Consider the following 23,563-nt stretch of genomic DNA (forward strand, 5'->3'; position numbering starts at 1 on the left):
ATAAATACACATGGTTAAAAAAAAGTTACTCTAGTATAGGTGCTTGTGGCTGGCTCAGTTGGTGGAGTGTATGACTCTTGATCTCAGAGTTGAGTTTCAGCCCCACACTGTGCATAGAAATTACCTAAAAATAAAATCTTTTTAAAAAGTTACTCTAGTAAAATTACTGGACTTAAAAAAAAAAAAAGAAAAAATATGCCATGGATGTCTAGAGTAAGTGTCTTGTGAGGCAAAGAAAGCTGTATTATCAGACTTCGAGGGCAACACTGTGTTGAATAAAAGAATAAGGAGACATAGTCAAGAAAAGATGGGCCAGGGGTTTTATATCTTGCAGAAATGCCTTTTGAGTACAAAGGGCACACACGCGCCATCATTAATGAGCAAGAGCTTGGTGAAGATTATTCCCTTGAGCCCTCCCTGAGGAATCTACTAGAAAATAAGCTTCAGGCAATAAACAGAGGAACATTGACATAAGGACCATAGTAAACATGAAATATATATTTACTTGTCGAAGACCAAATGAGGACTAGAAGGGAAGAATATGAGTTGCAATGGCCATATGGTCAGGCAGGGTGGATAGAGGACAACTGCAAGTAACTGGAGGAGTGAAGAGAGCATAATGCAACCAAAAACAAACAAACAAAAAAACCAAATTAAATTCTTCTCAGGAACTACATTTGTCACAGTGGTAGTAATATTCTTTTTTTTTAATTTATTTTTTAACGTTTACTTATTTTTGAGACAGAGAGAGACAGAGCATGAACAGGGGAGGGGCAGAGAGAGAGGGAGACACAGAATCTGAAACAGGCTCCAGGCTCTGAGTGGTCAGCACAGAGCCCGACGCGGGGCTCAAACTCACGGACCGCAAGATCATGACCTGAGCTGAAGTCGGACGCTTAACTGACTGAGCCACCCAGGCGCCCCTATTCTGAAACCATATATACTATGGAATGAAGCAAGTAAGTAATTACAGAATATTCTAATTTAATCATCCTCTGAAACCTTAAGAACCAGGATTCTTAGCGTGAAATGAAGGAGATACAGATAAATATACAAGAAGCTAAATAAAAAGTGCCTTTGTAATCCGAATTTAAACTGCAGCTATTAGTATGAACACCTAAAGTATTTTATCTTAATATTAATATCTAAATAAATAAGGAATAAAGAATTCCCTGGCTGTGTCTAATAAAGGAAGCTTGAAAACAATGACTAACCTAGAAGCAGTAAGCAACCTTTGCACCCAGACTGTGGTACTGAAGTATCATTTTCTGCAGAGAGAAACAAGAGCTACTTGGGGAATGGTCACTACCAGATTTGGGACAAAAAATGCACTAGATGAGGCTGGAGTAACTACCAGACTCATGTCAAAAGACTCAAAGCCAACATCAAGACATTCATACTGGCCAAAGATAATACGATTTGAGTTTCTGTAAGGAAAATAATTACAACAGAATAAAACCCAAATATGTTTAAATCTACAATTTCATAATATTTTTAAAAATTCACTGGGCAATTTCCAAGGATTATAGGTAATTAATGAACTTGAAAAATGTTAATGGAAAGATGAAGCATTCTGCTCTTCATTTGTCGAAACCATGGTTTCAACAAATCAAGGATAATGGGACATGTCATGACCTGAGCCAAAATCAAGAGTCAGATGCTTAACTGACTGAGCCACCCAGGCGCCCCTCTGTGTTTTATCTTAAAAATACAAATGTTTTCTAAAAACTTTCCAGATCCCTTACCTGTGCCTTGGCCAATTTCTTTTCCAGAAGGTCTCGTTCCCGCTCTGTTTGCTGCAGACGTTTATTAAGCTCCACTATATCTCCCTTGAGTGATGCCAGGGCTGCCAAGTGGAGCTGTGGCAACAGAAAGAAAGGAGCACGAGGTTAGTTAGATCCTTTGGCAGAAACATTCCTTCCCTTCATTCCTTGTAATTAGTGTGATCATATTAAAAAAATGCATCATCTCCAATGGGTGCTATTAAATCAGGTGTCTTCCAGGCAAGCCAGGTTATATGGTCACCCTAAATGTAACAGGGAGAAGATTTATGTGTGGGCAGCAGGACCTAATTTTGGTGGTTAAATCAGGACAGAGAGCAACGCTTCTCATTCTCAGGGCTTTCACTGAGTTACTCAGTGAGAATGAGATTAAGAGCTGGTGTGGGGTCGCCTGATTCTCAACCTGAGCAGCAAGGAAAAGGGAGAACCAAATTAGCTTTTTACCTTTGGGAATTATGAAAGGTGAATAGGGCAGTTCAATCACCCATATTGCTGCATGTACAGACAGACCATGGGGCTGAATATTAAGAAAAACTGGGAGAGGTCTTTTTTTTTCCCCCCAGGACCTCTTAAAGTGGTCCTTGCCAGCTCATCTTTCCTCATTGTCCCCCACACAGACTACCCTGACTAGATGCTCCTTCTGGGCAAGTAGACCCTCTTGTAGGAGAACTAGAATGCTGATAAGGATGCTAGGAAAAGACAAACAAAGAACCCCTCCAGATCTCTGTCCCCAGCCAACATCCTCAGGTTAACAGGAGCTACAAGTGATATTCTTCAGCGCAGTAGCAAAGGGGTACCACCCTGCACTTCTGGGATCTCAATCTGCTCAACATCCAAGCCCAAACACTGAGCTGCAGCTGCACCAACAGCTACCACACCTGCTTTTGTGGCCTTCCAGGCCAATGGCTTAAACAAATCTGTTTAGGATCTGTTCAACACACTGATCCCAGAGCAACACCTTTCAACCTTCTTGGCCCTTTGAGTCACTACTTCTCATCGGTCTTCATCACCAGTTCCAGGGGGGAACTCAGACAGTTCCCCAGCTGAATTGTACACTATGTTTAGGTGAGTAGCTGCAATCAGAACAAACCTTCCTTCCTTGCAGGTTTTTAGTAGCTTCTGCCAAGAGGGAGTTAAAGGAGTGAGCAAATAAACATGATCTTTAAAGATGGACGTGGCACGACAGTACACAGTTCAACTTTGAAGATTTTAATTTCAGGTTTAGAAAATGCTTTTCTGCAACTGCATGTTGGCTGGTAGGTTTGTTGGGGGGCGAGGGGGAGTACGGGACAAGGATGTACAGGGCAGAGTCTGGGCTATCAAAGCAGTTGTTTATGTTAGACTAGAACAGCAGTGAATGTGACTTTGCTTAATTGCATCAGGGCTGCAAACCAACAGATCAATAGCCGATTTGAAATTAGGAATGCTTGAAATTTAAAAAAAGAAATGTCAGGCAATCTGGTGGTATTTGCCTTCTCGTGTAGGGCTACGGCTGCCCAGGAAAAGGTCACTTTGGGTTTCAGATACAAGGTTTTATGTGATGAATTCTCAGCACAAATACCACAGTGTTCCCATTGTACAATCTTTTTGAGGCTGTTCTGCTTCCAGGAGGGTGGAGAGGGACTCAAATTCACTCCTTTAGACAGCTGGGTTGCCCCCTCTGCCTCTGAACTGTCAATCTGAGAATTTTCTTTCAGTGTCAGACATTGTGGTCTGTTACACATTCTGTCGAGTCTTGGGAGAGGCTTTACCACTTCTCTGGAGAGAAAGATAAAATACTTGGGGAGCTGAAATGTTCTTTAAGAAATACAGGAGTGGAAACAAAGATCCCAACTATATAAACCTAGACATGCCTCCTCTCTCCCACATCTCCCTCCTACTTCTGGGGGAAGGACAACCTGAAGGACTTGGGGGAGAATTAGGAGGGAAAAGTTGACAGAGGAAGCTCTACATTCCACACTAACTTCATAAACTGGGCCAGATGAGGAGACACACAGAGTAGTTATTTCCATCAAAGCACAAGGCAGAGAGGGTCCAGGGGGTCATCCCTACTGGGGAGAGTATCCAGCTTGGAGCAGATAACACCTTTGGGCCTATCAGCTCTCCAGATTGCCAGGAAGATCCATACGATGTGCATCTGGGCCAAGTCTCTTTGTTTTCCTGGATGGAAGATGCCTCTCTATGAAATGAGAGTAGACCAGTTATTCTTCACCTTCTTTGGGTCACAAATTCCTTAAGAATCCATGCGGGTGACAGATTCTTCTCTTAGAGAAGAATATAAATTTGGGGTTGATGCATGTATTTCACCTAATTATGGTGATAACACAGTCTGGACTCTTTCCATAAACTCCAAATTAAGAAGCCACAGATGCCACATAAGTTTTGTAGACTCTCTCATGGGTCATAATCGTAGTTGTTTGGGGAAAGGGCCCTGGGTACTTGACATCTCCCATTCCACATTTGCTGGTGAGGACCTAAAACCCAGAGACTGACTTGCTTACTCAAAATCCTATGGATAACTCAACACTAGCACCAAGGCCACCAGTGTCCTTTCCCCGTTATATGATGTTGTATGTGATAGTAATTTTCAATTTTTTATGTGGATGAAAACTTTACTTAAAGTATTTCCCTCTGATTATAAAAGAAAAAAAATGTAACAGAAAAATAAACATTCTAAGGTATTAGTTAGAATTAGAATTGTTTAATAAGAATTAGAATTAGTTAGACTTGTTTAATAAGTTTTTAAAAAATTTATATATTTTTTTTAATTTTTTTAATGTTTATTTTGGAGAGAGAGAACACACACGAATGGGTGAGGGATGGGCAGAGAGAGGGGGGGACAGAGGATCCAAAGCCAGCTCCATGCTAACAGCTGAGAGCCTGATACGAGGCTCAAACTCACAAACCCCTGGATCATGACCTGAGCCAAAGTCAGTAGCTCAACCAAATGAGCCACCCAGGCACCCCAAGTGTTGTTTTTAAAAGAGGCTTTTGTATTAAAGAAACAAAAGAGTTGTGGCTATATATTCTGCACATGATGGCTGTAGCATAAAAACTATGAAGGGTTCTTTCTCTTCCTGGCTGCATCTTCTTTCCCCATCAACCAGCTCTTCTGATAGAAGATAAAAATTAAAAACAACAACAAAGTAGAATATACGCATGTTCCTTAATGTTGCTGACAGTTACTCAACAGAAACTAACTACAGAGTGCGGGGCAGAGTGGATAAAACAGACATGTTGCTTAGAATCGGGCTGACGGCACCCCCTTACTGCCTGATGACTGAGCATGAGGTACGCTAAGTTGTCACTACAAGAAGACCCCCCCATCAATAACTCGGTAATCAAAAGCTGGTTCCCTTCTTTTTGGGTTTTGTTCCCCTTCATTCTGGCAGACTTCCTGATATCCCTGCAAATTCAAAGGCTAGAGGGTTTGAGAGCAATACTACAAGTATTATGACACAACCTATGTCCTGCCAAGGCAAGTATTAAAAAATAAGGAGCTGAGAGGTCTTTTTGGGTATATTTTTTTAAGTAGGCTTCACACCCGGCTCAAAGTCCAACATGGGGCTTCAACTCACCACCCTGAGTTCAAAAGCCAGATGTTTAACCAACTGAGCCACCCAGGTGCACCTATCTGGCTAATTTTTAAAAGGACTAACAGTGGGTTTTAATTCTAGAAAGATAAATTTAACAAAAGTAACCAAAATTGTTAAATATCTGTAATAGGAAAATTACACGTATACCATTTTTTGAGATCTCTTTACTTGTCTTCTGAGTTTGGAAATGCCCTCTACATTGACTCAGAGCTTCAGACATATGACCCATAAAGTACCATTAAAAGATGTTTCACTAACCAAAGAGAAAAAAACATATATAACGTTCAGAGTCTGTGCTAGTGTCCTCCCCAATTCATTCTTCTCTTCATACTCAGGAACGAGACCCTAATTTTGGGCTGGTCATATTGTCATTCAGCTAAAACATCCCAGTTGCCAGCCTCCCTTGCAGGTGGAGCTAGGAGTAGCCGTATGATGAAGTTCTGACCAATGAGACATAAGCAAAAATATTATGTGGGAGTTCTGAGAGAAGTCATACCCTTTTTTTTCCTCCTATCCTTGCTGCTTGGGGTACATGAATGTGGTAGATGGAGCCCCAGCAGCCATCCTCCTCCTTAAAGATGAGGTCTATACTCCAGAGAGCCAAAACTTGCTCCTACCACCTTTGGACTGTTGACTCCAGACTTCTGTTGTATAGGCCACTACTATGCTGAAGTATTCTAGCAAATGAAGTCGATCTAATCCTAATTTATAAAGAACCAGAGAAGCCTGGATTCCAATCTCATTTATGCCACTTGTAGGTGGACTACCTTTAGATAGTTTATTTAATCGCTTTGTTATAAGGTTGCCATAGAGACAAATGAGACAGCATCCGTAAAATAACTCGCACAGCGGTGCCTGGGTGGCTCAGTCAGTTGAGCGTCTAGCTCTTGATTCTGGCTGAGGTCATGGTCTCACAGTTCCTGAGATTGAGCCCTGTGTCGAGCTCTGTGCTAACAGCATGGAGCCTGCTTGGCATTCTCTCTCTCTCTCTCTCTCTCTCTCTCTCTCTCTCTCTCAGCCCCTCCTCTGCTCTCACACACACTCTCTCTCTCAAAATAAATAAATAACTTAAAAAAAAAAATAACTCACATTGTGTCTGGAACCAGGTAAGCTTTCAACAAAGGCCCATTTCCCCTTTCCCAGCCAAGCTTTAAGTCAACAAGTTTCAAGTCAACAAGCTTCCCAAACTAAGCCCCATCAAAGGTAGTGGGTAGGACACTCAGATGAGTGAGTAAGCCGGTCCTGTCTTGGAGCAGCTTACTTCCTTGTGGGTATCAGCATAGGATTGAGAGACCATAGGTGCTTTGTCTGATTCTGCTGAAGTCCTAATGTTTATCTTAAGGAACTGACTGCCAAGGCTCTTAAATCTCTGTGAAAATTTTACCTGAGGCCTAAGCAAGGTGGGGATGGGACCTTGACACTTTCTAAACAAATGTGGGTCTAGTGCTTGACGGATATAAATCCATACTTACTTCATCGTTCTGGAGATATGAGGCACTAAGTCCCCAGGCTGCTTTGAGACCTGCCTCACATTCATTTTATAGTGTGTGTCCAAATGAGACTAAACCACCTGGAAATTTGACTGCAAGATAACTGTCAAAATGGCTGTTATTTTTGGATGAAACATTACTTCGCTAATATTTCATCATTCAACTAGCTCTAAGAACAGGCTTACTTAGCCTAGGACAGACGCCAGAGGCCCGGGTGACAAGCCAGCAGTGCCTTTGTGACAGTTCCTCCTGGGCTACATGGATAGATGCTTCTCCTGTTACATATTAGCTGTGTGACAAAGGGCTTCTTCACACTTCTTAAGATGCCCTTTTAAGCCAGCAGCCCAGTGACTCAAAGGAGTCTCCAAAAGCATCTCTGTGTATTTACAATTGTAAGGTGCTTCTCCACCTTGCTACTACTGGCAACAGCAACAAGCATGTCCCTACACTATCCAGTTTGCACAGCACTCTCCCCTGCATCAGCCCACTGGACCTTCGCCATCACACTCGAGCTCTGTGGCCTGCAGGGAAGCCAGGGTTTCCCGTTTGCTGAGGAACAAGTACTTTTCCCAAAGTCCACAGTTGGTGAAGGACATCCAGGACCTGAATCTAGGCTGCCAAATTCTACACCCGCCATTTTAACCCATCTTTCTGGGACTCTGGTTTACCCTTTAACAACACTGTCTTCAAAGGGGCCAAAGCCTTCCATAGCCACACCTGAGACAGAGGAATGAATTCATTCCAGAATCTCCATCCAGACACAGGCACCATGGAGCACTAATGGTGTGATGGCAGAGGCGGCCTTCCCTGCATTGGTGGGAGGTAAGCTCATCCAGGGCAAACTGTGCCTGTTCTTTCTTTCTTACTTGCTCTGGTGCTACCTGAGGTGTTCTAGAAGTCATTCCCTGCCAAGGTACCTCTATTTCCTTTCTGCTACGTGATGATGGGAATTACCATTCTGTCCTAATTGAGCCACCTGCCTTCCAAATACAAGGTATACCCCATTTTTGCTTAGGTTTGAGTGATGACGACAGGTAGTGCCAACTTCTTTCACCTAGTGAACTGTTTTCTTTGCTAAAGAGGAAGAAACCAGCACAACTCAACATTACTGAACGTACACGCTCTTGACAGGTTCTGCTGTTTTCTACACATTCCCCAAATGAATCAGCTGCAGAGCCCTGCAGAAGAAAGGGCAGTGTCAAAACCCCAATGCCAATCTTTAGGCATACTTTGAGAATTCTATCTTGGGAACTGCTGCTTGGGCTAAGTGCATTTCATGCAGTATCTCATTTAATCCTTGCCACAATGCTGGGAAACAGGTATTGTTACCTCTTGACAAATGAGGAAACGCAGGCATGGAGTGGGGCAGAAAATCAGTCAGGGGCAGAAAACCGATAAAAAGTGGAACAGAGGCTAATGCAAAGGCACTCGGCTCTAATCTCTGCCATGGGCCTCGCTGGCACTTCTAAATCATTACGTCACTGTTCAACCTTGCTCGTGGGATGCGTATGCTTGTGCCTGTATGTGTGCATGTATGTGGGTGGGTGGATGTGAGGTCAGAGGCCAAATGCATGCATTGGCAGGGGCAGGATCTCCGTGGATGGGAGGAGCACGGGGAGGCGGCAGGGCAAGCCCTTGAGCAGCAGTGATGACATTTGGGGTTGGTGGTCAGCTGAATTCCGTGTGAATTTGGGGGAATCACTTAACTTCCTCAGCTTTTACACTCCTCTGAGAAGGGCTTGTACCAGATGGTCTCTAAGATTCTTCTGGGTTTACACCTATACGCATGTGTTCCTGGCACGTTCCACCTGACCAGGCCTCATGCTGAGTTCTGCACTTGGGGCTTTGCGTACTTTATTTGCCCACTAGTCCCAGAAAGAATCTGCTGAAGCTCACCATATAAGGAAGCTTCACTATACATAGAATTGATCAGCAAAGACCGTTCTCGTAGAAACTGAAAGAGCACGCAGAATCACACGCAATCTTCCTGCTGGCGAGGGAAATCAAGAATATCTAGTCTAATTCCCTCACTGTAAAGAAATGAAACAGACCCAGAGAAACAAGGCTCATCAAATCCACATTTCCTCTTTCCCACTCTCCCATATGGCAATCCAGGAGCTCCCGGGTAGTGAGTAAGTGTGTGTATCCCAGCCCTGTCCTTGGAAATAGCAGAAGACATCTGCACACGAGAAAGCAGCCTCACTCAGCTTCCACTCCAAGACTCCCCACATCCCGGGTGCTCTAATTCAGATACACAAAGAACAAATTCCCTGGCAAAAGGGTAATGTTGCCTCCCAGATGGACACAATCAGGCCTGTTCAGTGGCTTCCAGGGCTAGAACATTCCGATTTATTGCTAGAACTCCAGCTAGGAGTGCCTGCTGTGTATTAACTTCAAAAAAGGTTGCTCGTGGCCTTAAAACTCAAAACTCATTAAATATCATCTATGATTTTGCTCACTGCATGCAAATCACTTTTTGCTGCCCTCCATCAACTCAGAAAGCATCAGCTTTTTGTCCTTCATTTTTACCTGATACTTTCACTGAGAGATCAGTGGCCCAAGTTACTTTTTAAACCTCTGTTGAAATTCAGTTGTTGAAAACATCATTTAAGTCCTCTTCAACATGGTAACGCGAGAGTATCATTCATAGAAGAAAAACTGTCCCCATCCAAGGGTGCTTGACATAGGTGATGGCACCAAATCACAAAGCAGGGCCCAGGTACTAACCGTGAAGGTGGCCACACCTAAAGCCACTCTTTCTTTGTCTCAAATAAATGGTCAGGGAGGTGGCTCTCAAAAAAGGGGAGCTGTCCAAGATTGGGCATCCCAGCTTTGAAGCAATCCTCCGTCCTACCCATCCATGAACATATACTTCTGTAAAAATACATCACATGACTAACAAGTGGGTACTTACTATGTGCTAGGTGCTACACTAAGCATGTAACATGCACTTTCTCAATCATTCTTCACATTGCCTTATGAGTATGCTTCGTTGTTAGCCCCAATCTAAGGAGGTCAGAAATTGAGGCTTACAAGTTCAGCACCTTGTCAAACGAGGAAGTGGCAGGGCTAGCATGAAAGCTCAGGTCTGTCTAATCCCGGAGCCCGGCTCATAACTGCCATGCCTCCTGATTTGCAAGAGACTATCCTAGCCCTTCTGAGATCCTCCCAGACACCCATGAAACTGTTGAGAAGATAAGGTCTTGACAGAGGGTTCTTTTTATAAGAAGGGAAAGCAGAATTGCAAAATTAGCACGGGCAAAAGGACATCAATTCTTTAAAACTTCCAACACTGAGAAATAGAAGACCATTCAGCTGATATCACACGCAGGTAGTTATCAGAGAGAAATTAATCTCCAGCTATTTCCACACCCTACAAGGTAAAGAGGAAAATACTGCAGCGTAGGTGAAAAGCTAAATAAACAGAACATAGGAGAAAAGGTTACTTTAACTGATCTTCAAAAATAAAAAAAAATTGAGCTCTCTCCATGTAACTTCATTATTGCAGTATGTGCAGTTAACTGTTCCTCACCGTGTATTCTCATGACTTTGAGGATCCAGAGATTCCTGGCCAAGAAACAAAAGCAGAACCTGAACTCCACCCCCCACCCCAGCCATCCCCTTGTGGATCTGGATGAAAACTGGTGATAGGGGCGCCTGGGTGGCGCAGTCGGTTAAGCGTCCGACTTCAGCCAGGTCACGATCTCGCGGTCCGGGAGTTCGAGCCCCGCGTTGGGCTCTGGGCTGATGGCTCAGAGCCTGGAGCCTGTTTCCGATTCTGTGTCTCCCTCTCTCTCTGCCCCTCCCCCGTTCATGCTCTGTCTCTCTCTGTCCCAAAAATAAATAAACGTTGAAAAAAAAAAAAAAAACTGGTGATAAAATCAGGTACAGCTCCAGAAGGAGGCACTGGAGAAAAACCAAGCTGGGTCTACAAGTAATCACAATGAGATGGCATACCTATTCATGCCCTATCAAGGTCATGTGAGATGGTGCATATGCTCATGCTTTATCAAGCTCACACTTGATGGCGCCCATATTCATGCTCTATCAAGCTCATTTGCTCATACCTATCACTTTAAGTATCACTACCACCTGGGTAATTGACATTTTTGCTGGAAAAATGATTTTTCTGTTCCTGGAAAAATGATTTTTCTGTTCCTGTACTTCCGCACTGGTGGGTTGGTTCAGTAATAGGTGAAACCTTTTGTTTGAAAAAAAAAATGATAAATTAAAAAAAAAATCTGTTAAGTTTACTAAATTAAAAAAAAATCTTAATAGATTTTTAAAATTTACTATACAAGTATTATAGTACAATATTTGCCAGTAAGTTGCTTACTACTTTCTGTTAACAAATTCTTACTGTTTGTAGTGTTATTTTATTTTCATGGAAAACCAAAATTACATGTATATACAAGGATATTTGGAAAGAAACACAGACAAAATAAAGACACTGCAATAAACTGGTAGCACTCACTTAAATTTCAAGGTGTGTTGCATCCTAATGACACATCATGAAAGAGATGACAGTGTAACAATGAAATCCTGCTAATCAGAGGACATTAAGATTTCAGCGTGCACTAAATACTGATGTGATCCCTGAGGCAGAAACTCCCACAGAGAATTCTATGAACAGGAGTAAAAGAGTTCCCTGATAAGGCCTGCATTGTTCATAAATTTTTATACTGATCCAATTTAGCAGGTATTGAATTCCCCATTCTAGGGAAACCAAGTACCTTTAACGGCGAAACAGTCAATAAACTCTGCAGATCAGCAAAGGACAAGGTATGTTTATAGCAATAGTTGAACTGCTTTGGAAGGACCCTATTTTTTACTGGATTGAGGACAGTGTTTTTTCTTTGGGAAAACTACTGAACACTTAGATTTGAGTGTCTGTGTGCGTACATACACAGATACATACTTATACATATAACACTAACACATGTATATATACATGCGAAATTTCTAAGTATACAAAACTCCAGGCATGTGCTTTCAGACTTTTCACTAAAGCACAGGACACAGCTAAGATGTTGACTACTGAAATATTCGATACAATCATTTTTAAGTGCATACCTAGCCATTAAAATTACTGAGGGGCGCCTGGGTGGCTCAGTCGGTTAAGCATCCGACTTTAGCTCAGGTCATGATCTCATGGTTTGTTGCCTTCGAGCCCCGCATTAGGCTCTGTGCTGACAGCTCAGGGCCCCGGGAGCCTGCTTCAGATTCTGTGTCTCTGTCTCTCTCAGTCCCTCCCCTGCTCGCACCCTGTGTCTGTCTGTCTGTCTGTCTGTCTCTCTTTCTTAAAAATAACCATTTTAAAAAATTAATAAAATACTTTAATATGCACTACATTTAAAGAAAACCCCTTTAAAATGTCTGATGCCAGCTCTCATTTCAGCAAAGGCACAGGCAGGAGAAGGCACTGACTTCTCCCTCCTCACCACAGGCTGCTGACTGATGGGCCATTTTACACTCACTGTTACATCTAATCCAAAGCACCAGGAAAGAGCAGGAGACACACATTTCAAATCTGCTCAAATGTTCTCTCCCATCAGGGGTCCTGCTGATTGTTCAGAGAACAGTGCGTTCAGCTACAGAGAAAAGGTCTGAATCCTCTCTCCTTTCCAAATCACCTAACCCCGCCAACATCAGCCACAACCAGAATTATCTTGCTCTCTGAAAAGGAAGAAAATGGGAGGAGAAGAGGGAAGAAAACGATGGCAAAAAATGTTCATGATTAAATACAAAGCTTTATCACAAACAAAAATAAATAAAAACCCCAGACCTGAGTACCAGTTCAACCTTGGGTACATTTTTACAATTTTCCAAGCCTCAGTTTATTCACCCTGTAAAATGGAAACCATACCCACTCACCTAACCAAAGAGAGTTGTAAAGGTTCAACGAACATACTATAAGTCAATCACTTAACCACAGTGCTGCCTGGCTGAACGTGAGCCATAATGACCATTATCGTCTTAATTATGCCACACGTTGAGCTTGCTAAGAAGCGTTAAGATAAAATTGAGCCTTGAAAACAGTGATGGTTACTATTCTATCTTCTTGTTTTCACAAACCCTGACTAAGCAATCAGAATGACTCATCACACTGAGGCCTAGAACACATTAATCACAGTAATCTATACTTTGATTTCCCCTTGTGCAACTGAATCCACTGCTCCTGCACCAGGGCTGGTCCTGCAGAAAAGCACGCCAACACATTAATCCTCAGCAGCCTAGAAACTGGGTTTAGCCTCATGCCCAGTGTGTTCCCCCAGACTTCCTAGCTCCTCATATCACAAGGTAAGAGATGATCAAGAACCAAGTGGGATACATACAGCGACCCCAAAATGAATTTTCATGAAAATATATCTGAATGGTAAAAAGACACAAGTTACTGTGAACAGGGATGTGCACAAAGCTCTGTTCATGATGGTAGAAAAAACAAAAAAGATTAGGTGAAAAGACTGCATGATATGAATAATATACTATGCTGTCAACAAAACAGAAATATATATATATAATAATCAACATGGTATTCATTATTTCACGTATGTATGTTCATTCCCTTGGTTCATTCAGGTTGCTTTCTACCTGTCCCCACCAGCCACCTGGAACAAATTTTCCTTCCCCCTACCCCATATCTAACCTTTTACTCCTCTTTATTTTTCATAACACTTATTAGTACCTGACAACGTATCATATAGATTTTTTGCTGACCCATTTCCCTCGTGAGACGATGAGTTCCCGGGAGGCACACAAGTCAACATACCAGGGATACAGCCAATACACAAGATGAACTAAGCCTGGCCCATGATGGAACTTCAGACAATATTTATTAAATGGATAAATTTAGAAAACCCCACCACCTAGAGATCGCACCACTCGCAAATATAGGTCAGATATTTTTCTACATGTAAATATATACTTAAAATAGCTTATTTTAAACAATATGTTTACTATATCAAATTCTCCAGGTAATTCACCAAATCGTTAACTCCTCTCCAGGTTATCAAACCTCTAGGACAATTCTCTATCCCTCCAGCAGGTCAATGTTCCTTTTGATAAGTACTACCTAGTACCAAGCACAGCACTCCAGATGAATTTTGACCAACATACTTCCTATGAGCCAGAGACCATGCCAACTGCCTTCCACGGGTTTCACTGAATTCTCACCCAACAAGATAGAAGCTATTATTACCTCATTCTGCAGATAACAAAACCAAGGCACAGTTTTTCTAGTACTTGAAACCCCAAACTCCCAAGCTGACCTATCCCATTTACCATTACTGCACCTCATCTATCACGGCTATCCAGGGTTGCACATTCCCAGATCCCGCGACCTGACTGGGCCAAGGGAGAGAATCAGAGTCGTCAAGATTGCAGACTTGGATGGCGTCCAGCACCAGATGGTTTACAGCAGTGCTGCACAAACTGGAAAAGCCGCTGGTACCAGAAGGAAGTTTCAGTGAGATCCCCAGTACTTGCTTTGACTGTGTTTGGGGCTGAAGGGAAGGAGCTACAGGGTAGGAGAGGGGCCAAACAAACCGACACAGACCCTGTGCATGCAAGTGAGCCATTAACCCACCAAGGCGGGGGTGCCCCCCACCCGATCTGCCAGCACCAGCTTGGCCAGGGTCGGTGAGTGTTGCACAATCACTTGCCAAATCACAAAGATGTCACGACTGCAGCTCAAAACTCTGACACAAGTAAGTGAGCCACTAATATGAAACACTGTGGTTTGCGTCCAGCTTGACAGCATTCCTGCTCCTTTCCTGTAAGGAGCCCTCATCCTTCAAAGGCACCCGACCCTCCTCCTTTGCCTCTAGAAATCACAACACAATAGAAATTCCAACAGGTACATCACAGCTTGGCGTTATTTTAATAAACAAAGCTTCAGGGAGCCTGGGTGGCTCAGTCGGTTAAGTGTCCGACTTCAGCTCAGGTCACGATCTCACGGTCCTCGAGTTCGAGCCCCGCGTCGGGCTCCGGGCTGATGGCTCAGAGCCTGGAGCCTGCTTCCGATTCTGTGCCTCCCTCTCTCTCTCTGCCCCTCCCCCGTTCATGCTCTGTCTCTGTCTCAAAAATAAATAAACGTTAAAAAAAATTTTAAAAATAAAATAAAAAAACAAAACAAAGCTTCCTTTTTCCCCCCTCTACCTACAAGGAGCACATTTCATCACATATGCCTGGACAACTTTCTTATTGGTTTATTCCCCTTTCCTGGACCCTCTGTTTCACGGACTAACTCTGAAATGAATAAATTCCAGTGGGAGTCGTGGCAGAACTCACTGACTGCAGGTGGGGAATTAAGGACGATGTGAAATCTCCTGCGCCAGGGCCCATCTCTGCCCTTCTGCTGTCCTGGCACTTCTATAACAACCTGGTAGCGAAGCAGTAGAAAGGATAAAGAGGTGGCCATACCAGAGGACTGGTGAAAGCAATGTTCCTTTGGGCACAGATACTATGAGCTGTTTCTGACTTTCTCGAGTGAAAGGAGCCCCTAGTGAAGAAGGCACTGTCTCCCAGCCTGTAAGGCATGGCTCGCAACAAATCCAAACATGCTTCTGGACTTAGCTCCATGATGGGGACAGAGAATGGTTGCCCAGGAGGTGGGGAGCTTTAGCACAGGGCCTCTTAGAGGTAAGGTGTTCTTTTATCACGTATTTTGGATAGGGCATCGCTTTCTTCCCATCACACAGGTTCACCTGCAAACTACATTCCTCCTGTGCTTATAAGGGATGAACTGTGTTTTCCCAAGCCCAAGAAGTCTGGCCTGATATGAGTTCAAACATGCCACAGCCAAACAAGGGGACATCTAACCCTTGACTTTCTTGCAATGTTTACTTCCTCCATGCCCCTGACTTACTTCCTTATAGACAGAGCACTATTAAAGAAAAAAAATTCCCTAAAACTGCTTTATTTTGTTTCCTGAGAGCAGAAAGGCAGTGAGCAGAAAACATATTAAAGATTCCTAGGCGGTTTAAGAATGAAACATTTCCAATCTAAATAAAAGTGTCAAAGGAAAGCCTAAATCTGGCAGCAACTAGAAATACTGCAGTTTCAACAATACAAAACCCAAAATTTACCCAAACTATTTACCCAAAGCTTAGCCTCACTGCTAAAGAAGTTGATGCTGTCAGTCATGAGGCATAGGCCCAAACGCAGGGGTGGAAAAAACGATGAGCAAGATTTTGCCTGATATTTAGACGCACTCTCCTTAGAGGCTGGCGTGCACTGCCCTGTGCAGTCACAACTCTGAAATGCTAACTATAAAACTGTGTTGATTCTATTATACCATTTTGAGATGGATGAACAGGATTACAAATCTAAAGACACGGTGAGATAATCTTCCCATCAATCTCATCCAGGACATCATTTTATAAAAAATCGTGAGCTTCGTTCTGGGCTCCCAGAAATATATCACCAATGTGAAATGGGATTATTTAGCTCTGAGGCAAGAAGGATGAAGGCAAATTAGCACTAGCTGAGAGGCATATGATGAGCTCTTATGTGGAGAGTCACCAGAGTGCATACAGCTGAGATAAAGAATTCACATTTCAGCATGAGGATTCCGGTTTGCTCCCAAAGACTCTCCTGACACTGAGGCTTGTTAGGTCTTAGAAGGTGCCACAAGAGCTGTGGAATTTCACTCCCAGAAAACCTTTCAAGATAGGGGCGAGTCTCAGCTCTCTGGGCTAATGTGGGTGCAGTCCTGCCTGGGAGTTTAGTCTACAGCCTCTTGAAATTCATTCCTGTCTGATGATTCTCTCGTTTTACACCAATAGATTAGCTGGGGCAAAAAAAAAGGCGAGTCAACATACAGAGCAATTATGGAGGACATTTCTTCTTATGTGGCAAAGAAAAACAGAGGCTATTTCAAGGGAAGCACAGGCACCTCAAAGTAAGCCTTTTGTTTGTTCTCTGGGTTTTTTAAAATCCCTAGCGATAGCGATTGCTAACAGAACAGCATTTACAGGAACACAGGATTGGTGCACTTCGTTCCCTGCTGCACTGTGGCCAGAGAACTATGGCATTTACATACCTGCAGGGGCAACAGCTACCCACACAATGACTGAAACGGAACTGGATATTTAAAGTGATTGATACATAAGGAACAGCTCCCCCTCTCCCAAAATGACAGGGTGAAAAAGTTACAGAGAGCTTCCACCTTAAATGGCAATGGAAGAGATGGAATCTCCCCTCACACCTTTAAAACAATCTCTCCTAGGGGAGGCACACCTAATGTGTGGTATGGGTTTGCCCTTTCAATTGCCATCTTAAAAGAAACTAAAATTATTCAAAGATTCCCTACTGTCTCAAAACTTTTAAAATTACAAACTTAACCCACCTCATTCCAGATTTTATATTCTTTTGGGCAATAGATTTATGTTCACAGAGAAAAAGTGGGAACATAGCACATCATTTCCGGAGGACACACAGAGCCTGAGAGTGTCCTCGTAAAGCAACAAGGTTAAGCTGACTTTTCTTTAGTCATTTCACATAGCTCGTGCGCATTAAACTGTGGACATGCCCCAGCAAGTCTATCTGGAGCTTAGAGAGCATAGGCAGTACCCTCTCACACCAACATGGCAGCTAGGGAGCCTTAAGGAATTGATAACTTAAATGTGGAGCATTACAATTTTGCTGAATATGTGTTCTTTTTTCCTAATAAATTCCAGATGTTAAGAGTAGCTTCATATCCATTCAGACCAGTGCTTTAAATGATCTGTTCTTTGGAACCTTCTGAAAAAACATACTTGCATTTCTTTTTCCCGCTGCATTTTATGGACAAAAACAACGTTTATTCATGTACTTAAAAAAAAACTTTTAAAAAAGATTAGCCATGCCCCATAAGTTAAATGATTTCCACAGAAATACATAGAGATACAGAATGATAAATCTGTGCTATGAAAGATGATAATGTAAAGCAGACCTCTCCTACAGTGAGTTCAAATTCCAAAATATATCATATGCACAAAACTCTTGTGGTTTATGGAATTCTGGATCTCCAAGTTTGAATGGGGTGCAGGCCATAGCAACCCATGCTTTTCTGCTGTGTCTGTGGTTTTTTATTAAGCCCTCTTAGTGACTGGGGGGTGGGGAAGAAGAGGGCAAACAGACTGGAGGTGGGGAGGGGAGAGCAAGGCAGCGACAAAGGACTGGGCAATGCTAATTCCATGTACTGCATTTTACCCCTTAAAGTCTGTAAAGCAAAGATCCCTTGAATTTGGGCTAGACTAGTAACAATAACTTAGGCAAGCTTCAGCCCCCATAATACCCGCTAGCTCTCCTGCAGGCATCTAATAGAAGCAATCAATCCAGGTAGAGATTGTGTTGGCTAAGGAAATAGACAAGGTAAGACCTCTGTGTCTCCCCCTCCCCAAACCCCTGCCCCAGAGTATACTGAGTCCTTGCGGTATAGAAATTTTGGAATTGTCACCATCCCAGATGCCTGCTGGGGAGGAAGAGATACTGATTTGCATTGCTCTTGCTCTTTTGTAGGTAAGGGAAGAGAGAAAGGGGGAAGGAATTCAAACCAAAGGACAGGGGGAAAGGAGAAATGAAATGGACATGCCATATACAAGGAGGCAGCCATTAATTCTGAAGGAAGCCAAGAAATCCAGAAGGAGAAAGTAAGGAAATAACAATGATGAAAATTAACATTGTAGGTTTAAAAAAAAAAAAAAAAGAAGGTGGGCTCTTTGGGGAAAACAAAACAAAACCAAGCATACAGATGCAGTGAACAGACTGGTGGTTGCCAGAGAGAGAGGAGAAGATGGGTGAAATGGGTGAAAGGAGTAAAAAAGTACAAACTTCCAGTTATAAAATAAATTGTCATGGGGATGTAGTATACAGCATGATGACTGTAGTTAAAACTGTATTGCATATTGAAAGCTGCTAAGAAAGGAGATCTTAAGAGTTCTCATAACAGGAAAAAAATTCTATAATTATGCATGATCATGGATGTTAAATTAGACACGGTGTTGATCATTTTGCAACACAAATATTGAATCATTATGCTGTATACCTGAAACATAACATTATATGTCAATTATACCTCATTTTTTTTTAATGGGCTGTTTGAAAGACTTCTTGAAGGACCACTCACTCCTGTACCTAAATGTGCCAAAGCCTTCATTTTGCATCATCTCCTGTAACACCATGCTCACACCTTCCCAGCCAAGCACACCAAGGAGCATTTATCCTTAGATAATTAGGTGGAGTTGAGTTGTGGACCAAGAAACAGCTCGAGGTTGTTCTCAAAAAATAATTCTCTCATTCAGACCTGGTCAAACTGCTCAGGTGCAGAGCCAAAGAGGTTAATGTTCAAGTTCAGATATTCTGTGCAGGTCACATTCTGGCTGTGGGGAGAAACAAGGGTGGTTTCTTAAAATGCATTGACTTGCACTCTTCCCCATGACAGATCACCTTTTGAACTGCTGTGGGATGACCTAGGAGAAAAATAGAAAGCTCTGCAGCCAGGCACTCCTGTGTGAGTGTAGGGAACAATCAGAGGGCTGTCTGGAAAACAAAATGCCTCATTTCTTTAATAGTAGCTATTCACGCAGCAAGAGGCAATTCAGAGACCAGCCAGCAAAGTGCACTGCTTGGGAGATAGGCATAAATGATATGTTTCTATTCTGCCCCAGCATTTATGCATTGTCCAACTTCACTTTGGTTAAATAGCGTACTTTCTTCTGGGGATGGCAAATGCATGATACCTTGGCTATAGCTACTGTGATAGATTAGATGAATCTACCCCATATCTCAACTCCAGTGTAAAATTAGGAATTTTAATAAAAAGCACAAAATTTGGGGCGCCTGGGTGGCGCAGTCGGTTAAGCGTCCGACTTCAGCCAGAGGTCACGATCTCGCGGTCCGTGGGTTCGTGCCCCGCGTCGGGCTCTGGGCTGATGGCTCAGAGCCTGGAGCCTGTTTCTGATTCTTTGTCTCCCTCTCTCTGTGCCCCTCCCCCGTTCATGCTCTGTCTCTCTCTGTCCCAAAAATAAAATAAAACGTTGAAAAAAAAATTTTTTTAAAAAAAAAGCACAAAATTTATTGTCAAAGGACAAGATCATTGACAGGTCTTGTCTTCATGGAAAGAAATAATTAATTAATGTGGTATCCACATTATTTTTTTTTTTTTTCTTTCTTTCCTTCCAGCAACTACTTCTTTGGAACGAGGACAAATGGAGCCACAGGATGTACCTGGTTCCATTATTTCTTTCATTTTTTTCCTTCCTCTTCTTCAATGTACTTTATTTCTACCCCATGGCAGAACCATCCTTCTCTTGTAGGATTGGGCAATATGCAATTTTCTACCTTTCAGGCAGGAAGCCACATTCCTGAAAATTTCTGATAAAACACAACCACATGAATGATGAGAAGCTCACTGTTTTTGTGTGTGCCTGTAACTAAAGTACCTCAGGGCCCAAACTCTGTCTACCCCCACCCACTCCTGTTTACTTTTCTGTGAAAGCTCATATTCACCTTATCTACTTCCCATGGATACTGGGGAGAGAGGGAAAGTTTATATAAATGTTGTAGGTTACAAGCACCATTAAAATGTTATAAAAATATACGATACAGTTCAAGGGGGTATTTACTGACTTTTATATTTATCTTACTTGGGTCTTTAAAATTCATCTCTAACACACTTTATGCTGCCTCTGTTTATTAAGTCTGAAAACAAGTCATGTTATGGATGACAGCCTCTTTGCTAATGGAGTCAGCAGTTACAGTATAAGCAAGCACCTCTGATGTTTTCTGCGCCCACAAAGAAGCCTTAAGGAGAATGGATCTTTAAGGGCAAGTCTTGAAATTTGAGGGTCAGGATCCAAGTATTTCCAAATTACTTGCACTACTGTTACACTAATGGTCTCCTAAAGTCAAGGATAGGCGTCTGGCTCCCATACTGGGATTTCTGCATCCTGAACTGACACTTCACTAAAGTGTTGGGAATGACTGTCCCTAAAAGCTTTGGCTTTTAAATATGTCTGGTGCTTCCGTGGAGCATTTCTGCTTTGTTGGGGCATTTGGCCATGACCTCAATGAATCACAGAAAGTGAGTTACTGCAGGTTCACTCAGATATCTGCTTTCAGCACAAAACATCTTATCACAGCTTCGTACATCCACAAGGAAGTTCCAGAGACAATTTCTGCAAGGCATAACCATAGCATGGTACAAGGTAATTTCCCATCAGACAGGGAGCCATAACTCTGGAGACTAAAGGAGGATGCACAGAAAATAAAGCTGTTTCATCACGTGGGTACCGATTAGTCTGCATTCCTGCCCCAAACGTATTAAGGTTTCGTCTGGCAGTTAGCTAACAAGGGCAAAAATGCACAGACAAGCAGAAGGTGGAAACCCCCTTAACCCAAAAAATGTAGCTCCGTGGTAGCTCCGTGTCCCACATCATTTCACAGTGGTTCTTAGGCAGCCTCCAAGAAAAGAAGTTATTGAGAAGGAATTCTCCAGAAATTGTGAGGTATCAAAGCACAAGGAGTTTCAGAGAGATCTGTTTGTCAACCAAAGAGTCATGGAACTCGTCAGTAATTGACACTACTGCAGGAAGCCCCGCCTAAGGAAGGCTCTCCCCTCCCTGCCTCCATGACTGATCTAGCATCAGTTGAACATTTTGTCCTAGAGAAAGTAAAATGGAAAGCTATCCAGATGTGGCTGACTGACTTCAGGCACTGCGTAAGCCTTAGAAAGAAAAGTATTTAGGGAAAGGATTCTTTATGAAAACACATAGGATACTTTTCTCCACTCATTGAGTAGAGACAGATACCAGTGGAAAGTTATTACCAAAGCACATAATTCAGTTCAAACAATCCAGGTACCTAACTTATTACTGACGACCAAATTCCACTTAAAAATGAGATGGGATTCTGGGGTGCCTGGGTGGTTAAGCATTCAACTCTTGATTTCAGCTCAGGTCACTGATCTCACGGTTCATGAGACTGAGCCCTGGTGTTGGGCTCTGTGCTGACAGCAAGAGCCTACTTGAGATTCTCTCTCTCCCTCTCTTTGCTCTTTCCCCACTTGCATGTGCATGCTCTCTCAAAATACATACATAAACTTAAAAAAAAATGAGACAGGATTCAGAGCTGACTGGCACAGCTTCTCCATTGGACCACAAAACAACACAAGTAAGTATCTCAGGTGTCAAAATCATCTCCTCTTTAAGGTTATTGAATAGCCTGGGTAAGGTTTTGGAGGTTATCACAGCTTCTTTGCTTCTTCAGCAATTCATTCGGATACAGAATATGCCTCATTTTCTTTTCATTCCATATGTGGTCGCATACTTCCTATAGGTTTATAGTTGAGAAATCTTTATTTTCCAAAAACATATCTTCCCCTTCTAAGTAATCTTGTTTGAATAAAAGGGACCAGGGTGGCAGATCCAAGAGTTTTCTCTTTCTCCACACTTTTTACACATTGACAGAACCCAGAACAAATCAGGCTACAAGAAAGATGACCTCACCCATGGCCATCTGTCCATCTTAACCTATGTGCTAGACGTACCATACTTTAACCAACAACCAATAGATTGGATGTGTAACCAATCTTCCTTGTCGTATAACGCTGCAGTGAAGAACATTAGGACAAATTCCTGGAAATTGAATTATTTGGCCAAAGCCTCTGAATATGAAATTGCTTCCCCACAACAGCTGTTATAAAATACTTCTGTTAGGTGTATCTATTTTGCTTTACTGCCAACAAATCTAGACACATCATTTAAATACTCTTTTTGCCAATATAGTTCCAAAATGACTTCTAGTCTTCATTTCCTTGGTTATTTGAGGCTAAACTTTGTTCAGAAGTTTATTAGACATGTGGCTTTACTTTTCTAATTGCCTGTTCATGTTCTTTGCCCATTTTGACAGGATGTTGACTTCTTAGAGTTTGATGTGTATTAGAGATACTAATCGTTCACCATATGTATTGAAAATATTCTTTCCTAAGTGGCTGTTCACCTTTTAACTTATATAGCATTTTTTTACATCTGTGTTTTATATTATTGTCTTTTCCTTTACAGATTTCTTCCCTCTGCTTTTGTTTAGAAATTCCTTCTCCACTCTAATCAGATAGCTATGTGTATTTTCTTCATTTTAAAAATGCAGTTGTTGGGGCGCCTGGGTGGCGCAGTCGGTTAAGCGTCCGACTTCAGCCAGGTCACGATCTCGCGGTCCGTGGGTTCGAGCCCCGCATCAGGCTCTGGGCTGATGGCTCAGAGCCTGGAGCCTGTTTCCGATTCTGTGTCTCCCTCTCTCTCTGCCCCTCCCCCGTTCATGCTCTGTCTCTCTCTGTCCCAAAAATAAATAAACGTTGAAAAAAAAAATTTTTTAATAAAAAAAAATAAAAATAAAAATGCAGTTGTTTTTAAAAACTTTACTCCATTGGGGAATTGCATTGTATACATAAATTACAAATCCAAATTTGTTTTTACTTAATAATTATCCTAGTACTACTAAATAATTAAGCCCTTTGTACTGTTCTTATTGCAGCCATTATGATATAACTAAATCCTTTTATGCTATTTTAAATGACAGTATTTTAATGTTTAATGTTACATTAATGTAAAATATTCCCTTTGTTTTTCAAAAATATTTTAGCTATTTATTATTCAGATAAAATTACTATGAAGATTTTTTTTTAAATCTCATAGGGCTTGGATCAGAACTTCCAGTC

The 23,563-nt window shown here is 42.2% G+C and overlaps 1 protein-coding gene across 5 annotated transcripts in view; it reads right to left on the bottom strand.

The window, feature by feature from the left end:
* Positions 1 to 23,563, bottom strand: part of MCC (MCC regulator of WNT signaling pathway) — a 470,733-nt gene that overhangs the window by 112,019 nt on the left and 335,151 nt on the right. For all 5 annotated transcript variants that reach the window (XM_047878946.1, XM_047878931.1, XM_047878922.1 and 2 more), the window contains one exon: positions 1,746 to 1,859. In XM_047878946.1, coding sequence (XP_047734902.1) covers positions 1,746 to 1,859 — 114 coding nt within the window. The remainder of the gene's footprint in view (positions 1 to 1,745; positions 1,860 to 23,563) is intronic.

This window comes from Prionailurus viverrinus, chromosome A1 (genome assembly GCF_022837055.1).
Source record: "Prionailurus viverrinus isolate Anna chromosome A1, UM_Priviv_1.0, whole genome shotgun sequence".
Classification (NCBI taxonomy): Eukaryota; Metazoa; Chordata; class Mammalia; order Carnivora; family Felidae; genus Prionailurus; species Prionailurus viverrinus.